This window comes from Berghia stephanieae, chromosome 7 (genome assembly GCF_034508935.2).
Source record: "Berghia stephanieae isolate SIO BIC M18660-M18661 chromosome 7, UCSD_Bste_1.3, whole genome shotgun sequence".
NCBI classification, from domain to species: Eukaryota; Metazoa; Mollusca; class Gastropoda; order Nudibranchia; family Aeolidiidae; genus Berghia; species Berghia stephanieae.
In genome coordinates this window covers 65521620-65545619 of record NC_088366.1, presented here as the reverse complement: position 1 = coordinate 65545619, position 24000 = coordinate 65521620, and the positions used below count along the sequence as shown (strand labels likewise).

Sequence of the window (24000 nt, the reverse complement as noted above, 5' to 3'; positions counted from 1 at the left end):
ATTCTTCTTCATAGATTTGTGATGAACCTTGGACAAGATTCAGACTAAGTTTAAACCCCATATTATGTAAAGAGTTAAAAGCCTTATAAACTAAATGGCAATAACAGTGACAGACAAACGGTTACAGAAACTGGGTGTTTTGTTTTGTTCTGAAAGATAATTCAAAGGTAACATTGAAGGGCTCAAAAATTGAAAGGAAAAAAAAAACAGCAATGGGTTAACGGATATTTGGAGAATTCAATAATGTCTTGAAAAACACGGCGTAGAAGAGACGAGGCAGAAATAAATGATTTATGGACGATAAAAACTAAAAAAAGAACTGTGATCTTGGACTGGGAAGAAGGAGAAGAAGATGCCATTGTCCTGAATTAGTCTCGTCATTACAACGGAACCGGAACTGGCGGTGTTTTAGCCTTGGCGGAAATTGTGCCCGTGTTACGGCAAGAGTGTGAGGGATGCTGGGATATCCCTGACACCCAATCCGGAAGTGAGGATTTGACCCTTTTGTTTGTCAAGACTGTGATTCTCTGACAAGATTGATCGGGTTTGATTTAAGTGTGGAATGTTAATATTACTATGATTACATTATTATGAGGATTGGGTTATCTCACGTTGACTGTCAATTCTCCTTCAGTTTATTGTTTGTCATTTTATTATTATATATGATGCTTTATTGAAAGGTCTTAGGTTTAAAATCCAACGATGACATCCCAAAACAAAAACAAAACAAAAACAAAAACCCAAAGAAAACAGACAAGCAAGAACAACATCATCATCAACAACATCCACAACAAAGCCAACAAACAACGCAAAAAGAACATAGAAAACAACCCTTTAATAATTTTCCAGTGGAATTTTTTCTTTTGGTTTCGGTCCAAGGAAAAACTGAAATAATTTCAGCTTTAGCCGCAAAGCAGTGATAGAAAGTGAGCAAGGGTTTTGGGGTCGAAAAATTACTTTCTCATTAATTTATTTTTGGAATATGTTTTACTCATTTTTGTTCCAAACTGCATATTATTATTGTCTCTTGAAGCATTTAAACCAATCAATATTTTTGAGGGACGAGTTTTGTGGTCAACAGTTTTTAAAAGACGTTTTATCAAAGTACCCCTGTATAGAAATTCTCGTTTTAATCAAATAAGCATTAAGAATTAATAGCGCTTTTTTTTGGCTCCAAAACCCATAAACTTCATATCCACTTGATAGGCGAATGAAGATTTCCTTAAATCGTATCAGTTCCGCTCCCTCCTGTTTTGTTCCATTGTAGAACATGCTGACAACATGACTTCCGCTTTGTTTGAATTCAACTTTCGTTTCCGTATGGATCCTATTCACGAAATTAGCATCATGGGATAGGATCAAGGTGTACTTTGTTGATTTTGCAGGTCTGATAACCCATATTGTTATGGGCCCATTGTTGTCACGGAAATAGGCCTACTCTCAAACCGACTCAAAATATTATCAACTTAAATTAAGAAAATAAGGAGCAGGCATCGGTTCTTTATCACAATATTTTTGTCTATTAAAAGAATGTGAAATAATTCAGGGCCATCATTATTGCGATCGGTAATCAGACCTGTTAATTTGTGCACATTGTCTTAGGATCCTTGCATAAAAATACTGTTATTAAAATCTCAACTATAATAGTTAACAATCGTTAATTCACAATACTGTCTTCCATCACACACAATAGTTAACAGTTTGTACAAAAGATAAACTTTCGACTTTTTAATCACTTTTTTAAAACTAAAAATTACAACTAGGTAGGTGACTTCTTTAAAAAAAAATTGCCAATTATTATTGCAAAATTCTTCCTTATTCCTAACAATAAAAGACATTTATTTGGAATTTCAATCATTCATTTAAATGTTCAGTGATCTCTTGTTTAAACGCCACCCCTCCCCCCACCCCTAGCCAACTTCATCCCCATCATCCATTTCTTTCCTTATTTTATTATTTTTCCTAATCATTAAAAAAAATCTCATCCTTTTGTTTTCCTCGGTTTTCACCGAATTCCTTTTTATTTATTTCCTCTCGCCTTCCTTTAACCAATTAAATGCTGCACTCTGTGAAAAATACAAACATGTACTTAAAATTTTGGCCAGGAAACTCGTCCTTCAAATATCGATCAATTTAAATGACCCTCATCTTAGCAAAAAAAATTATCAAATATGGGACTTTGCAAGTTCCAGGTTTGAGCATTTTTGGTAATTTAAATCAATCTATATTTGAAGGACGAGTTTTCTGGCCAAATTTTGAAATTCATGTTTTTCCAGAGTACGAGAGTAAAACTGGTTAATTCATGACAGATGTACAAGCCAGTTTTGATTAAATAAATTATCCCCGTAGAGAAATGATATCCACCTTCCCGGCTTTCATGGGGGCTAATTGATCCAATATGGCGACTCCTGTTTGAATTCTGTGCCTTATCAACAAGTACAATGTACCTAATTAAACATGATGCTCCCTTCTCTTCCTGCCTAAATCTAGAAGGTAAGAATGGGTGGAAAGGTAAGAAATTATATTATGTAGAAATAAAAAGATAGAAAGAGAGAGGTAGATAGATAGATAGATAGATAGATAGATAGATAGAGAGAGAGAGAGAGAGAGAGAGAGAGAGAGAGAGAGAGAGAGAGAGAGAGAGAGAGAGAATACAGAAAATAGAATGAGATCTCCTCTTTTATTATCTTAACTTCGTCGTTTCATTTTGTCGTCCTCCTATGCTTGAGAAATAGTGATTGGTCTCATAGAAATTTGAAACATGTTCTAATTCTTCCCCCCGCCCTCTTTCCCTTCCTTTCCCTCTCTCTCTCTCTCTCTCAATCTCTCTCTCTCTCTCTCTCTCTCTCTCTCTCTCTCTTTCTAATTCTCTCCCTTTTCCTCATCCTCCTCCTCCTTTTTCTCTCTCTCTGTCGTTTATTTTAAACTTCTATTTTAGTTTATCGCTTGTATTTTATCGAGCACACCATAACCTTTTTGGATGTGTGACTCATGTAAGTGAGAAATCGACAACGAGTGATATAATATAAACGCATTGAAAGACATACAATATTTTATGCAAATGCGATACCGCCCCATCCTCCTTGCTCAAGTACCATTCTTTAAAAAGCCACCAATTCTCTGATTGAAATAATTCATTACATACTATACTGTATCGTTTTGAGATTTTTCACTCTGTGTCTTCTTTTTTTAATAACAACAAGAAATGAAGTGAGTAGGGAAGTGCCAGAAGACAATAGAGAATAATTTTTTTTCGCTTCGGCGATGGGGGCTCGAACCCGCAACCTTATTGTTACGACAACTCCGCCTGGCTACAGTATGAGCTATCCACGATCCCAAAAAAGATCGCTTTTAACCCTAGTCTTTATTTTTTAACGTCTATTTTAGTTTATCGCTTGTGTTTTATCGTGCCCCACTTCACCTTTTTGAATGTCTAATTCTTGTCAGTGAGTAAGTACTACACGACAACGGGTGAGACGAATGCAATGATGGGGAAAACAGTGTCTGATAGAGGAAGATCAAGAGTTTTAAACGTCAAGACGGGCAAACGTTTTAACTGTTACGTGGTTGTTAATTGTGCCGTAACTACGAAATATGATATGCATTAGCAACATGACAAAACAAAAGCTTGAAAGGAAATACAGACAGACGTAAATACTACAACCCGTATGTTTGACAAAAATAAAACACCATTGCATTCTATTTCAACCTGTTTAACTTAATAAAAAATGAATCTGTAAAGCACATATTTTGTGACCATTCGCACCAAAAGGGTTTAATAGCATGTCGAATTGACTTTAATGCTGAAAATTAGATTCATGATAGAAGTATACATGGCTTTGGTTAAATTTATATTTTCTAAATTCATGTATACAAAACCCCCAAAATTCTACATTTTTTATTTTTTAAATGTTAAATTGACTAATTGGCATCTACCCGAACCCGATGCAATGCCAATTTTAGGTGACGAGTCGTATAATACATCTGGAATTTGGTCAGGAGAGGTGATATATTTCATTACTGTCATTATTTAAAAGTATTTATTTCAAACGTGTCTTCTATTCTCTATGTCCATACTCACCATGTGCTCTGACAGCGTCGATGTCGCGACCAGTTGATATGAGACCCCCATTCGGATGGCGAGACAATCCGGCCAATGTAATCTTGTCTCCATCCCTTGATTCGATTCCTCGAGATGCAGCAACTGCAGCGGCAGCAATAGAAGCAGCAGCAGCATTCCCTTCAGCTGTTGCTCTTGCTAACTGGGCAACACTTTGTGCGTGTGCTTCGAGTCCTGCTCTAACAGCGTTTGGCGTGGCTAGATTGTACGGATAGGATAGCGTTGAATGGGCCAGAGTGAGGGGGTAAGCCCCTCCCATGCCTGCAAAGCGCGCCGCCGCTGCTTGCCAATGCGCTGGACCGTGGGGTAGGAATAGAAAACCGGGGTTAGGAATTGGACGTGGTGCTGACGATGACGAGGGCGAGTGTGGTAAAAATGGATGATGTCTGTTTAACGATAACGGCGATGAAAGTGATGACAATGATGGAACTGTCGTTGAAGAAGTCGATGACGATGGGGATAATATCAAAGATGACGGTAATAATGTTGATGATGAAGATAACGATGAATTTGTTGAAATAGATGAATTTGATGATAAGGATGTTAATGAGGATAAGGATGATGATGATGAGGACGACGATGAAGATGATGTTGTGCTTATGACGTCGGATATGGACCATATTTTTGGACGTGTAGTTGGTGGAGTTTGTTGTTGTTTTGAAGATATGGACGAAGTAAATGACGAGGATTGTTGAGACCTTGACTGGGATGGACTTGAAGGACAAGATTTATCACTGGGACTGTTGATGTGAGAAGGAGGGCGGGGGGATGAGGCGGAGGTGGATTTCGGAGAAGTGGCGCCGCCATCTTCGGAAGTATCCTTATTCGGTGATGAGGTCCTACAAGGACGCCCGAGCTCTGAAACGCCTGTTGCTGATGTGACAGCCCTGACCCGACTGAGGACATCATCAGTGGCGTCGCTGTCCGAAAAAGATCGGAGGGGCGATCGATCTCTGTCTCTTTCTTGATCCGAATCTCGAGACAAAAGAGACGTGGATTTGGCGTTGTCTCCCCTTCTTTGGAGTTCTTCAAGATGTCTGAACCGGAAGTTGTTTAATCTAGTCATCGTATCATCGTCGTCATCGTCATGGTCATGGACATCGTCATCATCGCAGTCATCGTCGTCGTCGTCATCTTCATCAACGCGTATGATTCTTTCTTTGAACGGTCTGTTGTTGTTGAGTCCAATGTGGTTTGAGTCTGTAAAAACACAGAAAGTGAAAAATAAATTATTAGAAACAATTGAAAATAGATGCTTCTTCTACGTCCATTCAAGGAGTTGAGTAGCTCGTGTCAAATATAGATTTGTTGTGTTACAAACTTTCATTTCTCTTAAAATGTACCAGAAAAAAAATCCCTCAAAAAAGCCTCGAGCATTTATCATATTATAGCAGAATGTCCACGAGACGTACGCAAAGCGCTTTACAATGGATCCCCAACCAACAGCAACGCCGAACATGTAGGACATGACGCCTGGTCGAAGGCGACTGTCGTACCATTTGAACACATAGCCGCACATTTTCCATCTGACTGTCTCAAAAAGAAGAAAACAAACAAAAAAAAAAAAAAAAAAAAAAAAAAAAAAAAAACTAAAAACAAAAACAAAACACAAACAAAACAAAAAAATAAACAACAGCAAAATAAAACAACCAAAAAGAAAAAAAAAACAAGAAAAGAAACAAAACAAAACCAAAAATAAAGAAACAAAACATCCGCAGTTCAATATATGGATAAAGAGCTAGGCGTGTGATGCCAATCCATGAAGGCAACAAGAGGATAACATTATAACATAGACTTTATAGGCATTTCAAACAGGGCTAACGTCCGACTTTATCTTTAACATGTGTCTGATTTCTCTTTGACTCGGTATGGATTACAAAATCACAAGTAAAAACAGTAGGTCTAGCTCTATCAAATAAAAGGCTCTTATCAGTGATATCTTTTTGAAGTGTTTGGGGAAAGATGAGGGGGGGGGGGGGGGTTGAATCTTCGTTTGTGTTTTTATTTCGCTGTTTTTTTTTTGTTTTTGTTTTTTTTTTTTTGTTTTTTTTTTTTTTTTTTTGTTTGGTTACCTTTTTTGGTTTATTTATTTTTAAAGGGTTTTGTTAATTCGACCCTTTTATAATCTATTATTTCGAACAAAATAACAAAATAACAAAGGTAGATAAATAGATAGATAGATAGAGAGAGAGAGAGAGAGAGAGAGAGAGAAAGAGAGAGAGAGAGAAAGAGAGAGAGAGAGAGAGAGAGAGAAAGGATAACAACCCTCGGAATTCCTTTAAAGTGATTTTTTTGTTATTTTGCCTTGATTCAATTTTGTTTGTGTTTGTCTATTTTATTTTATTTTGTCTTTTGTTCTTTGTTTTACCTTTTTGTTTTCTATTGTTTGCTTGTTTTTTTGTTTCTTTTTTATTGTGTTTTTTTTTTAAGGTTTTGTTTTGTTTTCGTTTCCTTTTCCTTTCCTTATCTGATGATCTACTTGGTGAAAATTTGTGAATATGTAATAGAAATGTAATATGAATTTCTACACTAGTTCTAGATGAGAACTCTTTCATTTCTAGACAATGTCGTAAAACTACAATTACAGTATTGTCCTTTTATAGAGACGTTTGTTTAGCACTTCTGTATTTCTTACAGATAAATATCGCCCATGAAACAACACGTGTTCTGGCTAAGGGTCTAGAAGATAAGGCAAGTGTTTTGGTCTTCAAAGGATTCTTATCTTCTCGTTACGTATCGTATGTACGTATGTATGGATGTAAGTTTTGAAGAGATGTACTCTATGCAGACTTGCCAAGTGCTACGAAAAATTCGTAGAAATATGAATTTTTGACTCTAGCTACAGAACTGCATTCTCCTCTTTGACTTAATAAATCTTGTTGAAAAGGAAAGTTTAGTTTCTAAGAACCACCTGAATTATTCAAGAATTTGGGGCATTTTTGGACCAGACTGAGGGATAATTGTTGATTTTCAAGCTATTTAAAGATAATTTTTCTTTTTTTTTTCGCTGGAAACTACGAAATTTTGAAATTTCAACTGGGCAGCTCTGACTAAAAAACGTCACATGAGTTGTGACTGCTGGTACTGCTAGTGGTGGCACCAAAGGGCGCGGTTATTGAATGAAGACAGAACATTTCTCTATTAAAGTTGTTGTCTTTGTTACGTACGAGGAGGGGAAGAGTAGGATAGGAAACAATAAACCTCTTGGGGCTAATTCTTTACCCTTGTGTGGTTGAACATACAAAAATAAACACACACACACACACAAACACACAGACACACATACACACACAGAAATAATAATATATTATTATTATTATTATTATTATTATTATTATTATTATTATTATTATTATTATTATCATTTCCATTATTATTATTATTTTTATTATTATCATCATTATTATTATCATCATTATCATTATTTCCATTCTTATTAATATAATTATTATTTCAATCATTGACTTCCCTCATCTTCATAATATTTGAACCGCTATCTTTCTTCTATAAATCAGTAATTACAAACAATGACTCTCTAAGACTCAGCATTCAAAATTATTAGCCTACGCACTCTATGATACTTGCTCATCATCATCATCATACATTCCCAAACAAGCATAGATGTTTTTGTATAAACCATTTATCATTCTGCAAATCTCTCGATCGTGGAAAAAACTATTTATTTAACGCTGTTCGTTTCCAAACAAAACATTGCCGGTTTCGAGTGTTTTGTCTGTGACTGTACGGACAAGTTTCATAGTTTCATAATTCACGAGAATTGTTCACATTATCATGGCATATACTGCAAATTTAATACACAATAATAATATCTTGTTTCAAATTTTAAATTTCTATCCTACAAAACGTTAAACTTGTTAATACATACTTTTACAAGCCTTAGCTCGAACCTGGGGCCTTCCGGATCACAGTGCAACGTCTTAACCACTCGGCCACTTCGCCCGCCTTTACAATCTTGTTTTTCTTGTATTATTTCCCCCACTCGGCCTTCTAATTGCTCAAGAACAATAGTCTTTCTGGGTCACACAAATTATAATAGCGTATACTTTGGAATTAAAACGCAAAAACATCTTGTTTAACTCTCTCCTTACCCACCATTTTCAGTATTTCCCCCAAAATGACAGGCCTACCAAGCAGAAAACTGGATTTTTACAACTCAAACAAGCTCTCTATAAAACAACTTTATGTTCTTATTAATTCAACAAAGATCATTATTCAAAGTTTGTGATGTACAAAATAAATCTGAATAAGAAAAATGTAGACATAGTGTGTCGTAACAAATGTGGCGATTTAGCTGTAGGTGGTAAGGAGAGGGTTAAAAAAAGTTAACTTCCTAGCCTACAAATATTTAAACTTGTTTATACATCGTTTTACAATCATCTCTATTCTTAAATTTCCCCATGACTCGGGGCCTTCTCATCGCTCAAAAGACTGTAATCTTACTTGTCCAAGCAATGCCAAAAATGCTCGGGTTCGCCGAAACCAAAACAAGTCATTGTGCGTCCCGTCGATGATGGCAAAGAAGTGGATGTTTTTAGAGTAAAGAAGATGATGGAGTCGAACACAGATAGCGTACAAGTCTGGGATATTTTGAGGTGCGTTTTGCTACATCTGAAAACATTCCGTTGCTAAATGAATAATGTATGCATTGAAGCCGAATAAGATATTTTCTTCTTGGGCGTTTGTGGATTCGTATGCGTGAAAACATTGGATGACATAAAGTTAATAGGTTAGGTGTGTATTTTTGTCAGGAAGATGAAGAATAACAGATTGGTGTTTTTTAAGAGTAACAAGACTGCAACTAGTTTGGCGATGTAGAAAAACAAACAAAACAGAACTTGGTTGAATTGGTGTAGATTTTAAGAAGATATGACTGAATGAATGAATGAATGAATGAATGAATGAATAACTGAATGAATGAATGAATGAATTAATTAATTAATGAGTGAGTGAGTGAGTGAATGAATGAACGAATGAATAAATGAATGAATAAACGGATGAATGAACGGATGAAAGAATGAATGAATGAACAAATGAATGAATAAATGAATGAATAAATGAACGAATGAGCAAATGAATGAATGAATAAATGAACGAATGAATAATCGAATGAATGAATGACGTAATGAACGAATGAATGAATGAATGAAAGGACCGATGTTTGGATGGATTGATAATAAATAACCAACTCATTGATGTCCTGTCCGTCCATCAAATTCTTATTATGTATTCTTATATTTTATAAGGAGGGGTGAAAAGTGGTCGAGTGATTAAAGATTGCACTGTGATCCGGAAGCTCCAGGGTTCGAGCCCCGCTTCGGCACATATTTTATTTTTTCTTTTATCCATGTGAAAGATTATTATTAACCCCAAATTCGCTGACTTTTTGTCAACATGGGTGATTCCTGTTGACATCTGACGTGTGTTTCATGGATTACCCACAATTCCTTCATGGAATGCCTAGTCAACTGCACCTCACAATGCCTTGCGAAAGGGCGTGATTTTCTCGAAAATTTTGCAAACATAAATAATTGTCATTTTGGTATATTTGACACAAATATAAATTATAGTCCGAATCCTAACAAATAGTGACAAAAATAATAATAACATGACGAAGTGTCAGTCTGAAAAAATGACATCTTTCCTCTCAATTCTCACCACGTCGTGGACATCAGAACGCCGTGAATTGACACAATTATTTACATGGTTTACATTAGCACTTTTATGCAAGACACAAAATATGCAGTTAAACCCCTCGTCTTATACACCACTCACTGCCACAAGTCGTAATATCAGCAGTAAAACACAACGACAAAAACACACGAGATTATATAAGTATTTTGTGTAGTTGTTATAACGGAAAATACAGCCGTTTAAGCGGGAATGTACGGTGATAATAGCCTTATGAGACACAAAAACGGAGCATTGTTTCGACAAGGACTATGACAGTTATGATGATGATAAAGTCACTTCGGATTATCTACTGCCTGGAGGAACATACAAATATTTCTGGAGGTCATGATACATTATGATTCGTCCAAAAACGGTTTATCTCGAGTTTTGTTTCAATCATTTATAGTGAAGATTTATTTAATTATTTATTTATTTGTTTTGTCATTAGTTCAAAAATCTTGCTCTGTCTGCATTAAAACGAATATATAAGATAACCAATTACGTTTTTTTTTTTGATCGCACATATTTTTATTTCTGATATCTCAATCCACTTGAATCACATCAATCATAATATTATAAGAAGAATTGTAAATAATGACAGAATATGAATGTTCTTGTAATCAGAGTGTATTGTGTGTGTGATAACACTCTGTTCCACTGCTCCTGTCGCATTTACAAAATGTAGAATCTTCTTCTTCTTCTTCGTTCCTCTGATGGACATCTATGACTGCAGTCCGATATCTGAATATAATACATTCGAATGTATCTTAAAAACATAATGATGATAAATTATAATATAATAGGTGATATAAAAATACTAATTGAATAAGGATTTGAAAAGGCACGGACACAGGTCGTGTCCTGGATCCCCCATCCTCCATGCGCTTAGCATTACATCAAGATTATCCATACTCCCATTTGTGGAACAAATTTAGATTTATTTTTTTTTTTAAAAAGAAGTCAAATGGAATGGAAACTATATTTTAATTTACGAAAACAGACAATGTGGACGTTGCGGGTTTTTCCGTTTGTCAGCAAAACACGAGGAATTAAACACTAAAGATGAATGAGATATGTGAGAAAGCGTTGTTTAAGTGAATAACCACATTGTATAAATTTCTAACGGCGACAAAAAATGGCCGTCTAAAACTTTCCATATCTTTAATTTTCTTGGCAAAAATTTTATGACTATTTGGAGCATCCATCGATGAGAAGAAACTCGACACTCGTCAAGCTAATCCCGACCCGTCTTCCAATGGGAATAAATTCATCTCCTGACTCCTAAAACATGGTCATACATGACCCATTATGAGTTACAGATTAATTCTAGGCATTTGTCTATAAATCACGGCGACGGACAAGTGCGCAGGCGCAATAATCCACACGTCTTCCGTCTGTCATTTTTGGAATGGTCCGACTAAGTGAAAAACAAGACGGTTACACGGAAATTAAACGACTGCCTGTCCGCCGCCATTTTGTCGCGGGGACTAAAACAATGGCCTCCATTATGAAAGTTGAATCCCCGGATGTTAGGCGGTAAATATTCTAGTTAACGGTCATCGAGGTGATGGGTGACGTTGACGTTTTGGTGGTTGGGACGTGTGTGCAGCCGGGCGCCGTGTGTGTGTAAGACGGTTGTTTTTGGACAGTTTGAGGTTAATAGTGGTCGCGGTACGAGGTTAGAATACAGGAGTGGACAAAGTTGTTGTATCATTTACATTGTTATGGGACAGGGTCGTCATAATTATACTGTAGGGTATTATATTTTTTACATAATCGTAAATCTACAGGTGTGTGCGTGTGTGTCTATGTGTGTGTGTGTAAATGTGTTTGTGTGTGTGTGAGGGGGTGGGGTGGGGGGTGTATGTACGTATGTATGAAGTATACATGCATGTATGTATGTATGTATGTATGTATGTATGTATGTATGTATGTATGTATGTATGTATGTATGTATGTATGTATGTATGTATGTATGTATGTATGTATGTATGTATGTATGTATGTATGTATGTATGTATGTATGCATCTCATATGTATGTATTTATTTGTGTGTGTTTTCTTTGTGTGTTTGTGTGTGTGTGGGGGGGGGGGGATTATTAGCCTACGTGAGTGAACCCTTTTGGGGCCTAATAGCTCAGTTGGTATAGAACTCACCAGACAAACAAAGGGTCTGTCGTGGATCCCAGGTGCAGTTAAAATCTTACCTGCCTCTGACCACCCCCCCCCCCCCCCACACTCCTAAAATAATCTCAAAATTATACAAAAATACAAAAATAGATATTTCTATTTTCTTTTCCCCATTGTGATCCGTCTATGATTTTTATGAAATTAAATGGTGAGGTGTTTCCAGTTTCCAGAAACTTCTACCACATTTCGTGTTATGGACCAATTAATTAATGTGATTCACCAGTTAGCTCGATCGACGCACTCTCTGACGTGAAAGCAGACAACAACAGCAGACGGTACCAGCACCGCCGCCGAGCACAACAACAACAACAACAACAACAGCAACAGCAACAACACAACTGAACATGCTTCAAACAAAATGTAATTAATTTGCCAACAAAACAAGCGACAAAAACCAAACAAAGTCGTGGTATGTGAAAGTAACTGCAACAAAGGGCGTCAAAAATGGCGTCTGAAAGGAATGGAGGTTAAAAACTTAAACAGGAAACACAAGTTGACAAAATAAAAAAGTCGCAGATCTGTAAACGAAACAATAGACATTATTCATTATTCTGTTTGCGCTTTTACCTCATTTTCAACTTTACAATTAACTCTCTCGCTCTCTCTCTCTCTCTCTCTCTCTCTCTCTCTCTCTCTCTCTCTCTCTCTTATATATATATATATATATATATATATATATATATATATATTTATATCTATCTCTCTATCTATCTATCTCTCTCTATCTCTCTCTCTCTCTATCTATCTCTCTCTCTATCTATCTATCTATCTATCTATCTATCTATCTATCTATCTATCTATCTATCTATCTATCTATCTATTATCTATCTATCTATCTATCTATCTATCTATCTATCCATCCATCTACCCATCTATCCATCTATCTATCTATCTATCTATCTATCTATCTATCTATATCTATCTATCTATCTATATATATATATATATATATATATTTATCTATCTATCTATCTATCTATCTATATATTTATCTATCTATCTATCTATCTATCTATATATCTATCTATCTATTTATTTACTTATTTATTTATCTATATTTTCTCCCTCGCTCCCTCCCTTTTCCTATGTCTTTCGGGTCCAACTAGCTAATTGCTTGTGACTTGTGCAACTTCCCCCAGCTATAATTTAGTTTCGCATTTCTGGCTATTAGAAAATTATGTGATTGAATAGACCGCCTTATAACGACTTCTTCTTGATTGTTCGATACGTGTTCGTACAAGGAAAACACATCAAAGGAAGCTGTCAAACATCGTTTATAAAACACACACACACACACACACACACACACACTTGCGCACGCGCACGCATGCACAAAAATACACAAGCTCACAAGCAACCACAAAAGATTTTGAATCAAAAGAAACAAACGGTAGCCATTTTACTAATGGTATCGAGCCATTTTACTAATGGTATCGTTCTCATAATATCGATATCTACTGAGCAGTTAACATCTACGAGATACGTCATGTATATTAGAATATCGAGGAAAAATCGAAATTCCAATATGCGTAATTATCGGTGGACATGTTTGCAGTTGTTTGGTATCGTATTGGTGTCAAATGTCGTACATTTAGATGTTGTCCAGAAGGTTGTAGACTGGATATTTCGTTCATTTGTTTATTTATTCATTCATTCATTCATTCATTCATTCATTCATTCATTCATTCATTCATTCATTCATTTATTCATTCATTCGTGTATTTATTTACTTTTATATCTTTTTTATTTCTTGTTCGAGAAGGCAAAATACCAATAACATTTGGTTATTATCGCTGAACAAATTTGTAGTTGTTTGGAGAGTGAGAGAGAGAGAGATAGAGAGATAGAGATAGAGAGAGAGAGATAGAGAGAGTGAGATAGAGAGAGAGATAGAGAGAGAGATAGAGAGAGAGATAGAGAGAGAGATAGAGAGAGTGAGAGAGAGAGAGAAAGAGGGGGGGGGGGGGAGTAGAGAAGAAAGACGGTTACCCATGAGATGACATTCTTATAATGATTTGAGTACCTATAGAAATATATAATGCATGAAATAAGAAAAGCGAACAAAACATAGAAATATCGATAACAAAATATCAATTTGTACCGAAATCATGGGGTCAAATCCAATTGAAAACACGATCAGTCGTTGACAGGAAAAAGGACTTTGACAGCTTGGAACGTTCCGTCTCTCTCCTTCTTGTTACCCACTTAGTTAACTCCCTTCTTTAGAAAAACACGTATTCAAAAATTTGGCCAGAATACTTATCCTTCCAATATCAATCGATTTCAATAACCCTCATCTTGGCAAAAACTCTCAAACCTGGGACATCGTGAAGTCTTTAATTAGTTCCCCAGGTTTGAGAGTTTTGACAAGATGAGGGTCATTTAAATTGATCGGATCGATATTTGAAGGACGAGTTTTCTGGCCAAATTTTTTAAATCTGTGTATGGTGGTGAACGGGTTACTGTCTTCTTCTTCTTCTTCTTCTTCTTCTTCTTCTTCTTCTTCTTCTTCTTCTTCTTCTTCTTCTTCTTCTTCTTCTTCTTCTTCTTCTTCTCCTCTCTTCTTATTACTGTGAAACTACAATATCAATAATGTTATAATCATAAAACACGGCAGCAAAAGAAATAGCATTTCTTTTTTTTTTTTTTCTTTTTTTTTTTTTTTAGCCACGCCGTGAGACTGAACGGCATTTTAGGCCCGATTCTCCGATTCTACGGGTCATTTAAAAGATATAAAACGTTTTGAATGGTTGAATACGGTGACACGGTTCTGGCTTGCACGTCGTGAAAGAGACAGGTCTGTGGTCGTTGCAATACGCCGCATTTAACACGCAATCAACACGATGTTTATGGCCTATAGATTACACGATTTGAGAATATCCGACTTAGTGGGCCGTCGTCCGACATCCCGGTCCTGCAGTCTGCTGCTGTTTGGATTAATACTATGGTGCTGCTTTACAAGTGGCTTTATACAGTAATTTAAACTTTTTACTATCTTTTAAAAAATAAATAAATAAATAAATTTCTGTCAATTCCCCCCCCCCCAAAACAAAAACAAAAACAAAAACAAAAACAAAAGGACACGTTTACTTCATGATTGACCCATGTATTAATATCCTTTACTTATTATAATATTTTTTTTTTCTGTTCTTTTTCTTTTTTTCTTTTCGTTTTGTTTTCTTCTCGCCCAAATCAATTGTCCTGTATGTCGCTACTGACTTCTAATCTTTAATCAGTAATCTTAATTTTAATTTTATAAACTATTAAACCTTTGCCATGCTATTTCTGGTTTCTTTTCTTCATAAACATTCGTTGATTTATGATTATGTAAAAAGATACAATGCCCTCCAGTAGAAGTATGAACGTGCCTCTTAACAATGTGAATTCAAAGTTACAACCAAAAAAAAGTGATATATTACTCGTGTAACATTTGACCAAAGTATAATTGATCTCATTACTACTGCCAACGTAACACGTGTAACATTTGACCCCACACGCAGATTCCACAGTAACGGCTTGATCTCGTGCCCCAACCCACGCCACCTAAAGCACTTTGCTGTTAAAACCTCCACTCAATGTTAACATCGCGATACAAGTTCTATCAAAATATATCAAAATAATGTCATAAATCTGTTGTTTTTTAAAAAATAAAATTAAATCTCGCCGTATAATAGAAGTCTTTACGGTCCTCGTCAACGCTATGAACGATGGCTGCCATGAATAGTCTTCTTTTTTAAAGGCTTCGCGATGACAACTTCCGTCCACCATTTTGGTTTTCAATACCGTTTGTTATGTAAATGACTCTACTATCTCCACCTGATACTTTCCCATGAAGTTCCATACAGATAAAAAGAAGGACAGTAATACAGTTCTGCAGCTCTGTTACAAAGCTATTCTGATTTTTTAATATTTTAGCTAGGAAATTTATACTTCAAATTTAACTACATCGATCAATTAAAATGGCCCTCAAATTGCCAAAAAGTCTCGAACCCAAGAATTCCCAAAGATAAACGAATTTATCTCTCGAACTCGATTAATTTTTCAAAATCTCTCAACCCAAAACTATTTTTAGAATAATAAATGTACTTTTTAATATCATTCGAACCAATTTTGTAAAAACTCTGAAACTCGGGACATAATAATATGATAAATTTACTTTGTTTAAATCACTCGGGCATCGACCTTTGTGTAGACTTCACTAAAAACCGTGTTTTTTTTTTTTTTTTTTTTTTAACGTTTTGAAGGAATCTGTGGGTTACTAAGACTGGCCTGGTATTATGAAACCGCATTGAGTTTTGAGTCTAGACTTGCAATATATCTCATTTAACACCCCCTTTCTTCCTGTCCTCAATATAAAAGAAAAGAAATAATGTGGTGTAGAAGAGAGAGAGAAAGAGAGAGAGAGAGAGAGAGAGAGAGAGAGAGAGAGAGAGAGAGAGAGGAGACAAAGAGAGAGAGAGAGAGGGGGGGAAGAGAAAGAGAGAGAGAGAGAGAGAGAGAGAGAGAGAGAGAGAGAGAGAAGAGGGGGGGGGGGGGGGGGGGGGGGATGGAAGCGAACTCGATCATTTTAACAAGATCTACGAGACAGCAGTTTAGTGAATAATCCAAATAACGAATGAATGAACGAATGAATGAATTGATGAATGAATGAATGAATGAATGAATGAACGAATGAATGAATGAATCGCCGTCCTCTAAGCAAGGTACTACAACATCATACACGTACGCACATATAAAACTCCTATTCGTACTTCAATACGAATAGCCCGTACACCTATCAAAAAACAATTTAGCGATCTAATCCATTAATAAATAAATCGGTGCCCGTTCGGTTTTGAACCCATGTCCTTTTGAATCTCATTCAAGCGGCCATGTCACGCTTGAGTGACCACAAAGACACTTTCTAACCCACCGGAAAACCATGATAATCTTTATTATGCTCTTTCCTTGCTCTTCCTGCTCACTCCCGTCCCTCACCCCTCCCTCATTTATCTTCCTTTTTTTTTTTTTCTTCTTCTTCTTCCTTTGCCCGATTTTTTTGTCTTGAAGATACAGTCTTCCACGCTTCAAACAACATCCAATGCGATAATTTACACTGTCTTCTCATACTTAGCTATTACCGAAACTCGAAACCTGGACGTCTATCAATACTATCGTTATAATTAGATATTTCTGTAGTTCGATTTATGCTATGCGTTTACATAAAATACTCATAACACCGTCACCCAGATCAAACTTATCAACACACACACAAAACCATGTGTGATAACATTAAACGTTTATAGTCTAATTAATACAAATTCAACGAGAACTATACATAATAAAAAAAATGGCAATAACAAAGAACGGAGTGACGTCGAATCAATTTCGTTTCTTCTATAATTTCATTTAAACATTACAAAATTATCATTCAAATAATTCCGGAATTAATTTTCTCCGACTGTTTGTTCTCTTTCAACTTTCCATTTCTTTCCTCAACATTCGTTTTAACCTGTATTCGTTTTCCGTTTCATTAAATCTTATCAATCACAACAGCCTAATGAATTAAATTTCCAAACATCGGATTTATTATAAAATTACATTATTGCTTTTATCCAAGATCTGTTTTATTTTGCAAATCAATCACTATACAACGCAGGGCTGCCAACTTGAAAATTTAAAAAACTCGTAGTTTCCAAAGGGGAAAAAAATGAAAAAGTTACTATAAATAGATTTACAAATCAATAATTTATTGCCATCACCACGATCCATCCCTACATAAATGCTTCAAAAGTCCTGAATATTATAGGATCTAAGAAACTAAATTTTCCATACAACAAGATTTATTATTGAGTCAAAGACGCTAAAATGCAGCTCTGTAGCTGGAGCCAAAAATTCGTAATTTTACGGATTTTTCGTAGTACCAGGCAGGTCATGTGTGCGGCGCCCTACAACAATAGCATTAGTTTATTGAAAATGGTTTGTATTGTGTATTTCTAAAGAAAGAAATCAGACAAAACAAGATGACGGTCATTGAACCATATCAATGATGACTGTAATTACCTGATTGATTCATCAGTTTAATACAAAGTCTCCTGTATTATGGAAAAACACATTTCTAAAAGTTTTGACCAGAAAAATCGACCTTCAAATTATATCGTCGATTTAAATGACCTCATCTGGCAAAAACTCTCAAACCTGGACTTCGCTCGCGAAGTCCCAGGTTTGAGAGTAGTTGACAAGATGAGGGTCATTGCAATCGACCGATATAATTTGAAGGACGAGTTTTCTGTTCAAAACTTTTAAATATGGGTTTTTCTAGAGTATGACAGAATTAACGATATTAGAAAATTTATTGTCACCTGAGCATGTGTGGGATGTTTAAAAAAAAAAAATAGATAGAAAAGAAAAAAATTGAAAAAAAAAAACACCTCTAGAATTTCTCTATTCAAAGGCAGTTTATTTTTGAAAAGACACAGAATGGAACGTCGATCGTATCAATAGCGATGACTATTAATACCCGTTTTGTTGTCAGTGCCACCACCACCACCAACAACAACAACCAACGTGAATAAATGCACGATAAATAGATATCGTGTTTTCGTGAATTACTTTTTTTTTGTTTGATTGTTCAAAAGCGACGTGAAAACAAGATTTTGATGTCAGATTTATGGAATTAAATAGATATTTAAAAAATCACCGTAAACGAAACTGTCGACGCGTTTTTTGTTGTTGTTGTTTGTTATTATAATTAATATGTTTTTGTATGGGGTCTATGTCGAATAGACGCATTATGATAATTGCTATTTTATAGCGGGAAAGCGACGTCAAAACATGGGGACGGTGTTAGGAAATGTGTCGTGACAAATAGGTCTTTTGTGTGTAGGACTTTTCTCCGGCGTCAAAGAATATGTCTTAAAGGTTAACTTCTAATCCATTAATCAGTGTCACGCCACGTCAGCAGATGGCAAAAACAAAATGCTTACAATCTATATAATAAATGTTCACATGTTTGCTTTTTGTGTATGTGTATATTTGTGTATGTGTGTTTGTGTGTAGCATACATTTTATTATATTTTTTTTGACAGAGAAAATAATATTGTGATATCGCGGTTTTCGCCTCATAGGTTTTTCTTAGTTTCTTTATGAATAATATCATAAAAGAGGTTTGTCTGAGAATAAAAAGACGATGAGGACAAATCGCTTAAATACGAATTAATTCTAATGTCACATTATTCTTTTAGGCATCCTGTAGAACAGGCCAGGCGGTGGTGGCCCCGCCATGATGGCCAATGGAGATTTTCTAGGTGGTCCGGGCCAATCCTGTTGTTGGTCATTCATGGTCCACGGAAAGTTGTTGGCGCTTTGTAGTTTACTTCCGGTGCCATCGGAATATTTTACTCTTTTCTTTTCATTTATACAAATTTTGCAGTTGCCCCTACATAAATCAATCTTTACCTATGCCTTATGGTCCCCCAATGTGTGTTGAAAACCAATGGTGTTTTAGACTTTCTTACTGACTGAATATTATGTTTATCTGTATATCCGGAGCTGCCAACTTGAAATTTCAGAAATTCGTAGTTTCCAAGGGAAAAAAGAAAAGTCACAATAGAAATAGCTTTACACAATATAATTAATTTGCCCTCAGCATGATAAAAAAAAAAATGCCCCAAAGTCCTAAATACAGGATGTCTGAAATGGTATTTTCCTTTTCAATAAGATTTATTCAGCGGGAGCGAAAAATTCGTATTTCTATGTACTTTTCGTAGTGCAAGGCAGGTCTGGATATCTATCTCACTCTCCCACCCCCCCCCCATCTATCTCTCTCTCTCTCTCTCTCTCTCTCTCTCTCTCTCTCTCTCTCTCTCTCTCTCTCTCTCCCCCCCCCCCCCCTTGTACCTACCGACCACTTTGCTTCATTCCACCCCCCACCCCGATGATCTGACCCCTCATCCATAATAAATCAGATTCGACCCCAGCATGTTCTCACGCCGTTCCCGATGTCATAAGGCGGCTGCTACAAAATTCACGGCGTTGACGCCTTGGGAAAGGAAAGGTGTGACTGCCGACCCAGAGGCGGTAGGGGTTAAATCTGTGTCGGGCCCGTGCAGACCTTTGGTTACGAGAAGGCCGTCGCAGGCATAAAGATGGAATTATTGGTTCCGATTAATTGGACGATGACGTCATAGAAATATGTGTTCCATGAAATAAGTGTTAGGATGGGAAAGTATTGTTGGCGACCCAGTGACGTAGATCCATGGGAATAGAATATAAATTAACTAACTAGCGCTTTTATATTATAGAGCAGTATCAACGTAGTGTGCTCAAAGTGCTTTACAAGAGGTCCCAAGCCAACATTTACACTTAACGCTGTTACGGCCATGTACTCTTTTCACACTCGTGTGACCAGGTCTCGAGCCCCACGATCGTTATCCCGTTTTTTTTTTTCTCTCTCCCCCCCCCCCCCCCCCAAAAAAAAAAAATTATAAAAAGAAACTAGTCCATCTTGGTAATTTTGTGGTATTGCATTGCGGCTGACGCCTGGGTTAACACGGGTTTGATTCATCCAAAGTATAACGACAAAGTAAAGATATTTAGCACAATCACTTTTTTTCTGCGCATGTTTGTGTGTGCGCTTGCTTGCGTATATGTATATATATGATATGATATGTATGTGTATTTGTGTGTGTGAGTGTGTGTGTGTATACATGTTTGTGTGGGTGAGCATGTGCGTGTTAGTGTGTATAAGTAGAATTGCTCTGTGAATCAAGGTGTGGAGATCGCGGTCAGATCAAGGTGTCGTTCAGATAAGAGTGACCGGCACAGGTGTAAATGAAACGGATGGTTGGAATGCTGAAGACTCCATAATGTGGGTGGAGGGCTGGGGGGGGGGGGGGCGGGGGCAGGGAGACAGACAGAGGGGGAAAGAGAGAAAGAAGAAGAGAGAGAGAGGAGAGAGAGAGAGGAGAGAGAGAGAGAGAGAAGATAGATAGATAGATAGATAGATAGATAGATAGATAGGATAGATAGATAGATAGATAGATAGATAGATAGATAGATAGATAGATAGATAGATAGATTGATAGAAGAGATAGAGAGAGAGAGACAGAGAGAGAGTATGAGAAAGAGAGATAGAGAGAGAGAAAGAGAGAGAGAGAGAGAGAGAGAGAGAGAGAGAGGAGGGGAGTGGAGAGAGACAGTGGAGAAAAAGAGACGAGGGAGAGAAATAGAGAGAAAAAGAGATAGTGAGAGAAATAGTGAGAGAGTAAGAGAAAGACATAGAAAGATAGAGAATGAGAGAGGGAAAGAGAGAAAGAGAAAGAGAGAGAGAGAGAGAGAGAGAGAGAGAGGGGGGGGGGGGGGGGGGGGGGGGAGAGGGAAGTAGTGAGGTGTAGGACAGGGGAGATAAGCAGGGAGCGTCTCTATATAAAAAGTCTTCTTAAACAAGGATAAGTGGAGGGGACGGGAATTGTAAACGGTTCATGAAATATTCATTTTGGGAAACGGCAAGGATAGCGACTCTCAAGGAACCCCTTCCCATCGGTCGCTTGCGACGAGAATTGATGCTACGCGTTCAGGTAAAACACTCACAACATCCGCCAGCCGGATATAAAGTATCAATCAACTCTCAGAATTGCATGTAAATTTGAATAATTTATAGTCTGATTGATATTGCATAGTACTTTCCTCCCGATCTAACAAACCCAGAAATTCAATCAGTGCTGGATGAATAGGGGGGGGGGGGGGGGGGGAGGTAAAAAAAAATCTTGACTGTTCTTTTTTCCTTCTTTTTTTCTGGATAATTGTTGTTTTTTTTTTTTTTTTTTTTTTTTTTAAAACTGATTTAGATAAATTTTTACTAACCCGTAGACAAGATGGGAGATGAAGGTTTCGATGACGTAATATCCAATTCATGCTGGTCGCTAGGCGACATGACAACACTCCTGTTCCGTCCGTCTGCGCAGTCGTCGTCATCATCCGGGTTATCGATGTCGTCACTTCCGTCTTCACTTCTGTTTCTGGGAGACCACGTCATTTTGTTTTCCTTCTTCAGCCTTCGGCGGGCGTTTGCAAACCACGTGGACACCTGGCAGTTTGGGAACGAAAAATTAATTTTTCCCCCTTCAATTAATATCATTAACGTCACTATTCTACGTCATTTGGTATTAGTGAGGGAGGTCAAAGAGTAAGAAAAAATATAAAGAAGTATTATACCTAGTGAAAGATTTTTTGTTAATCTCAAAGTTCCATGGATACTTATGTGGCACAAATATTTTCTGTATTCATATTTACTCTATGCGTTAAATGAAATGAATACTGCAATCTTTCTATTTCTCAATCAATCAATTTGTCTATCTGTCTCTTCTTCTTCTTCTTCTTCTTCTTCTTCTTCTTCTTCTTCTTCTTCTTCTTCTTCTTCTTCTTCTCCTCCTCCTTCTCTCTCTCTCTCTCTCTCCCTCTCTCTTTCTCTCTCTCTCTCTCTCTCTCTCTCTCTCTCTCTCTCTCTCTCTCTCTCTTTCTTTATCGCTCTGTTTCGACTTATTCTAATATGACCACCCATAGAAATGGTTATACCTCAGAAACACCTCCACTCCCTTCAAACTCACAAAGATCACGTCCAGTTACTAGTAGTAGTGGTGTGTTATCTTACATACAATACAAGCATTAATAAGATTTTAAAAATGAGAGACGACTCAACATAGCTTCAATTTCTCGCTTGACTTCCACCGTGTAATAACCCTATTTAACTCTGCCGTACTCTGAAAAAAAACAACAACCCAGATTTGAAAATTTGGCCAGAAAACTAGTCCTTCAAATATCGATCAATTTAAATGACCCTCATCTTGGCCAAAAACAAAAAAAGACTTCTCAAACCTGGGACTTCGCGAAGTCCCAGGTTTGAGAGGTCTTTTTTGTGTTTGGCCAAGATGAGGGTCATTTAAATTGATCGATATTTGAAGGACGAGTTTTCTTGCCAAATTTTCAAATATGGCTTTTTCCAGAGTACGGCGGACCTCTGCTAGTGTTGGGAATTAAATGGAGCCTGGAAAGATAGCTCTTCCCAAATCCCCATTGATAACACCGTGGAAAATTGTATTAAGAATGAAGATGACAAGACGCTATAATGTAAGGATGTTAAAGAAAAAAAAGTAACGGGGGAAATGATTTATGCTTTGAAGTCGATTTGACTTGACTTGCGCTCGGCCTTCGGTTTGTTGTTATTTAGATTAACCTTCACGGACTCCATGGTGTTGGTATTCATTCACGCTTGAGTAGATTGAGTCAATAGACCCCCCCCCCCCCCCCCCCCCCAATAAAATTCCAGGTTAAGAGTAAAGAGTAAAATACGCGTTTCTTTTGCTTTTTTTCTCTCGTTTAAAAAAAATTGTAATGATATTCTTTGGCCATCAATGTGAATTATTTAAATTCAATACGGTAGCTCTGAAATAATATCTAAGGTTAACAACTCACTTTGGATATATAATGTGCGGCTATGTGGTCTAGTGGTATGTCACTCGCTTTCGGATCGGAAGATTCTGAGTTCGAGCCTCGCTCGGCGCATAGTTGAGTCCTTGGAAAAGGCTCTTTACTAACATTCTTTCACCGTACTCGTCAACAGCGTTGTCTCTGTCGAAAAAAAATGTAATATCGCCTAACAGGCGTCATGTCTCGTTTTACATGTTCCCTGTTGCTGTTGATCAGGGACCACTTGTAAAGCGCTTTGAGCAGGTTTGGTGGAAATTGCGCTACATAAAAGCTCAAAAGATCAAGTTTTTAATGGGATTAGGCTTGTAGCAATAACAACTTAACATAACAATGATGTGTTTACCTGTGTGAGCGTCATCTTTGTGATGATGGCCAGCATAATCTTCTCTCCTTTTGTTGGATAAGGGTTCTTTCTGTGTTCGTACAGCCACGCTTTCAGGGTGTTGGTGTTCTCTCGGGTCGCGTTTTTGCTGGAAAAGGTTGAGGTGGTGGAGGTCGTGTTGGTGGAAGGGGATGAGATGAAGGAGGATGTG

At 36.9% G+C, this 24000-nt stretch overlaps 1 protein-coding gene across 3 annotated transcripts in view; it reads right to left on the bottom strand.

The window, feature by feature from the left end:
* LOC144977661 (uncharacterized) overlaps nucleotides 1-24000 on the bottom strand; it is a 58716-nt gene that overhangs the window by 20226 nt on the left and 14490 nt on the right. For all 3 annotated transcript variants that reach the window (XM_078923097.1, XM_078923096.1, XM_078923098.1), the window contains exons 5-7: nucleotides 23811-23937; nucleotides 21845-22067; nucleotides 4082-5320 (exon numbers count right to left, since the gene is read on the bottom strand). In XM_078923097.1, the coding sequence (XP_078779223.1) occupies nucleotides 4082-5320; nucleotides 21845-22067; nucleotides 23811-23937 (1589 nt within the window). The remainder of the gene's footprint in view (nucleotides 1-4081; nucleotides 5321-21844; nucleotides 22068-23810; nucleotides 23938-24000) is intronic.